This window comes from Entelurus aequoreus, linkage group LG25, assembly GCF_033978785.1.
Source record: "Entelurus aequoreus isolate RoL-2023_Sb linkage group LG25, RoL_Eaeq_v1.1, whole genome shotgun sequence".
In the NCBI taxonomy this organism is placed as follows: domain Eukaryota; kingdom Metazoa; phylum Chordata; class Actinopteri; order Syngnathiformes; family Syngnathidae; genus Entelurus; species Entelurus aequoreus.
This window is the reverse complement of record NC_084755.1, coordinates 14,602,744-14,607,743: the sequence shown is the minus strand read 5'-3', so window position 1 is coordinate 14,607,743 and position 5,000 is coordinate 14,602,744. Positions and strand designations below refer to the sequence as shown.

Sequence of the window (5,000 nt, the reverse complement as noted above, 5' to 3'; positions counted from 1 at the left end):
ATGGTGTGTGTGTATAAGGTAAGACATATTATCTGGCGTTTTGTTTCGCAGTATTAGGCAAAAGCAACTTTTCTTACCCTCTGGTACCTGCTGATCTGTATTTGGGATCTGCATAAATCCTGAAAAATTGCGCAAGTCCGCCTTAGTAGTCCATACCGACGACGTAGTCGATGGGCTTCTTTTTTTTCTCTATCTTCTTATGTGACATTCATCCTCCGCTGTTGCCATTTGTAATATAAAGTAGTGTAAAGTTCTTACTTATATCTGTCAGTAAACTCGCCATGAAAGCTCTAAAACATACCGGTGTAGTGAGTTTACATTATTCACCCAAGGAACTTTAGTTATTAGAGTTCTTCACGGGACACATTTCCAGCGTTGTCGTTGTTATTTCCGGAAGAGGAGATGCTGCTCCGTTATTGATTGAAGTAAAGTCTGAATGTCATTAAAACAGTTAGCTCCATCTTTTGACACTTCTTCCACTCCCGTCCTTGCACGCTACACTGCTACAACAAAGATGACGGGAAGAAGACGGTGAGCCACGTAAATAAGACCGCCCGCAAAACAACGCATCCGGAAGCGACTGTCAGAAAGCGGCTTGAAGATGATCTGTAAAACATAATATATGCAACATTTTGACCAAAGAACCACCATTACATGTTATGTAGACCACAAGGACGTGTTTTACTTTTGGAAAAAAAGGAACAATAATATTACTCCTTTAGTGCGCCCTATAATCCAGTGCGCCTATTATATGATGGTCGTTAATGACTACAACTACTGCTGGCTACTAACGTCTTTGTTTATTCCAGGCCAGAACACAGCTTCTCCGGCCCTTCTTTTATATTTTTTGACACCTTTATATGCCCTTTGTTAATTCTCTGCAGTGGTCCTAGGATTGTTATTCCTGTTTTACATGTTATTCCTGCTTACATGTTTCCCTGTCACAATTCCACAGAAATAACATGTAAAACAGGACTAACAATCCTGCTTTGTTTCAACAATCGTCTATTCATAACAGTGCTGACAGGTTCCTGTAGCCCATCCATTCGGTATATTACCCATGACACTAAAAAAAAAATATATATATATATATATATATTCGTTTGGTCAGGAAAAAACACAGAGGCTATTTCATCCCTACAAGCCTACAGATCATCTTCAAGCCGCTATTTCGTCCCGAGTTTATATATATATATATATATAGTATGTATATATGTATGTATGTATGTATGTATGTATGTGTATATATATATATATGTGTGTGTGTGTGTGTGTGCACTGCGGGTGTGTACTGTAACACATTGTGTAAGTAGGATCAAGACATATACTGTATTAAGAAAAAGCAATATTAAAGCTGAATATCAAAATCGTCTCTGCATACTTTTGATTTTTTTTTTAGTATGGAGCCATCGGTGGTAAAAGTTTGGAAACCCCTGACCTCTAACATGCAGTGATTGGGAGGAGTATTTTGATATTTTTTTATTTGGGTTGGAAAAATGTGAATAAATCTCTATTTATGATAACTTTGTGTTTTAGTTTGTTGTCATTAGGTATTAATATTAAAGGTCAGCTTTTTTCATTAAATAGGCCTTTGGTGTACATTTTTGCTTGTTATATATTTTTGTTTGAGGTTAATTCATTAATTGTTTTCATTTTTTATTTCATTGATGTGCATTTTTGATCAATAGACAATTAAACACATATTTACACACCTATGCTTGAGAAGGAACAGGATGAAGAAAATGTTATATTTCCTGCCCACTTCAACATAATAAGTAGTCTTACTTAATGGATAGCCCAGATTCACAAGCATACAAACCAAACAAATACTTCCAAATATAAAGAAAACAAACAAAAGACACACAAAAAAAACAAGTGCAAAACTTCATGAAGTACAAACCGAACAAAAAAAGTAATATACACCTCACGGGATGATACAAAACAAATATGTTGATTGGCAACACTAAAATTGGCCCTGCACTGCAAAAAGTCAGTGTTCAAAAACAAGAAAAAAAAAATACAAAAATGAGGGGTATTTTATTTGAACTAAGCAAAATTATCTGCCAATAGAACAAGAAAATTTGGCTTGTTAAGACTTTCCAAAACAAGTCAAATTAGCTAGCCTCAATTAACCCAAAAATACCTTAAAATAAGTATATTCTCACTAATAACAAGTGCACTTTTCTTGGTAGAAAAAAAAAAAGACCTTTTTTCTCAATATGTTGAAAAATATTCTTAAATTAAGTAAATGCTAGTGCCATTATCTTGACATAATGATATGCGCTCGGCATTACATTTCTTGAAACCAGCAAAGTTATACTAAAAACTAATTCATTGTTCTTAATGGAAAGGCAACAAGGCAACCGCTTGTTACTCTCGGGGTCTCCTAGCCGCTCAGGCAAATCATATGGTCTAAAAATGCATTTTTCCATGGATAACATGACATCATCGCACCAAGTGCGTGCTCTTTCAGTCAATTAGTGCGCATATATACAGCCCGGCCCCTGGGCAACATTGTTAGAAATATCAAATGTTTGAATATTAACTGTCAGTATACTGTACTGTGCCAACTGTACTACTATATGAGTACGTATTTTCTCTTGTTTCCTTGAAAATAAAACAGCAAAGTCCATTTGGCTGTCATCTGTTTTAATTATGAGACACAATTGTGTTAAAATCATGATTTTTTTTTTCATGCTTGAAATAAGAAATTATTACTTTAAAAAAGTAGTTTTATACTTGTGAGTGTTGATGACACAGCTTTGCAACAGTTGATATTCTAGTTTCAAGCATGTTTTACTCAATATAGGTCATCAAATCTCAGCAACAAGCTGTAATATCTTACTGAGATCATTTAGGACCAAAACACTTAAAACAAGTGAGAAGAATTATCTTATCAGACAGAAAATAAGCAAATATCACCCTTTTTTGAGATATTTCATCTTACTTAGATTTCAGTTTTTGCAGTGTGGTGTGTGAATGTGAGTGTGAATGTTGTCCCTGCAATGAGGTGGTGACTTGGTGTACGCCGCCTTCCGCCTGAATGCAGCTGAGATAGGCTCCAGCAACCCCGCGACCCCGACAGGGACAAGCGGTAGAAAATGCATGTATGGATATTTTTGTTTAATTGTGGGCCATTAAAACTAAAGTAGCAGATCCCAAATGGCCAGACAACTGCACTTTAGAAACTCTGCCTTATACGAACTAAGTTAACGAGTAAGATAAGATTTAGTAGTGACATTTTTTTGGGGGGAAATTCTAAAAACACGTTTAATTGTTATATAAACATTAATTCAGAAGTAGGGGAAATATGTAGAGAATCCATACACTGCACTTTGGTCAAGTAGTACAAAGTGAGTACATTGTGTTGATCACCTGACATGCCTCTGTGAACATTTATGTGGTTGAGACTATTTCAACACGCCCACTGGAGTGTGATTGGAGGAACAGATCCTCCTCAGCTTTTATAGAGAGCCACTGAGCATGTGCAGCAAGTGTGTTTGTGAAGGTTCGCGCCCTGACACAGCATGTTTGAAGAGCTCCTGCAGGCTCCTGCTTTGGCCTCCTGGTTGGGGCTTCTTGCAGGCTTGCTGGCCGTCCACCTTTTGTACTCCAGTTGGACTTTCCAAGATAAACAGAAGCGTCCTCCTGGGCCCAGACGTCTTCCCTTGCTTGGTAACCTGCATCAGTTGGATCTCGAGAGGGTTGATAAGTCCCTTTTTAAGGTGAGTCATTCTTGTTTTTCATACTGATGTTTAAGTGCACGTGTTGCATGGACCTAACCCTGATTTATTTAGCTGTCTAAAAGGTACGGACCGGTGTTTACCATCTACTTGGGACTCAAGAAGGTGGTGGTCCTGGCTGGAAGCAAGACAGTCAAACAGGCTCTCATCAACCATGCTGAGGAGTTTGGGGAAAGAGAAATCACCCCTTTATTCCACGATTTCTCCGAAGGGCATGGTAAATATTTTTATCGTCTGTAGGGGTCTTGAAGGTCACCAACTAAAAGCTACTAAGAACAGATTCATAACTACTCAAAATAAAATGTGTGCGCTATTAGAATTGCTGGGTCTGCATGTTGCTAGTGGAAATTGTTTAAAACAGTCCGATAAAATTAATATTCAATGTTTTCTAAAAAAAATTGGGTAACCCTTTAGTATGGGGAAGATATTCACCATTAATTATCAATCAATCAATCAATCAATGTTTATTTATATAGCCCTAAATCACAAGTGTCTCAAAGGGCTGTACAAGCCACAACGACATCCTCGGTACAGAGCCCACATACGGGCAAGGAAAAACTCACCCCAGTGGGACGTCGGTGAATGACTATGAGAAACCTTGGAGAGGACCGCATATGTGGGTAACCCCCCCCCTCTAGGGGAGACCGAAAGCAACGGATGTCGAGTGGGTCTGACATAATATTGTGAAAGTCCAGTCCACAGTGGATCCAACACATCAGCGGGAGTCCAGTCCACAGCGGGGCCAACAGGAAACCATCCCGAGCGGAGACGGGTCAGCAGCGCAGAGATGTCCCCAACCGATGCACAGGCTAGTGGTCCACCCGGGGTCCCGGCTCTGGACAGCCAGCACTTCATCCATGGCCACCGGACCTATGCAACTCCCCCTCGCAAGGGACAGGGGAGAAGAGGAGAGAAGAAAAGAAACGGCAGATCAACTGGTCTAAAAAAGGGGGGGGTCTATTTAAAGGCTAGATTATACAAATGAGTTTTAAGATGGGACTTAAATGCTTCTACTGAGGTAGCATCTCTAACTGTTACCGGGAGGGCATTCCAGAGTACTGGAGCCCGAATAGAAAACGCTCTATAGCCCGCAGACTTTTTTTTGGCTCTGGGAATCACTAATAAGCCGGAGTTCTTTGAACGCAGATTTCTTGTCGGGACATATGGTACAATACAATCGGCGAGATAGGCTGGAGCTAAACCGTGTAATATTTTATACGTAAGTAGTAAAACCTTAAAGTCGCATCTTAAGTGCAC

At 39.2% G+C, this 5,000-nt stretch overlaps 2 protein-coding genes across 2 annotated transcripts in view; both read left to right on the top strand.

Annotated features, from left to right (window-relative positions):
• Positions 1-2,192, top strand: part of LOC133642531 (cytochrome P450 2K1-like) — a 17,165-nt gene extending 14,973 nt beyond the window's left edge. The window contains exon 9 of the mRNA XM_062036769.1: positions 1-2,192. This exon is cut by the window's left edge and continues 1,630 nt beyond it. The gene's annotated coding sequence lies outside the window, so the exon portion shown is untranslated.
• A 1,120-nt stretch (positions 2,193-3,312) lies between these two features.
• The window catches only part of LOC133642530 (cytochrome P450 2K1-like), a 16,530-nt gene continuing 14,842 nt past the window's right edge, over positions 3,313-5,000 (top strand). Inside the window, exons 1-2 of the mRNA XM_062036767.1 lie at positions 3,313-3,725; positions 3,798-3,960. Of these exons, the coding sequence (XP_061892751.1) occupies positions 3,528-3,725; positions 3,798-3,960 (361 nt within the window). The 5' untranslated portion in view covers positions 3,313-3,527. The remainder of the gene's footprint in view (positions 3,726-3,797; positions 3,961-5,000) is intronic.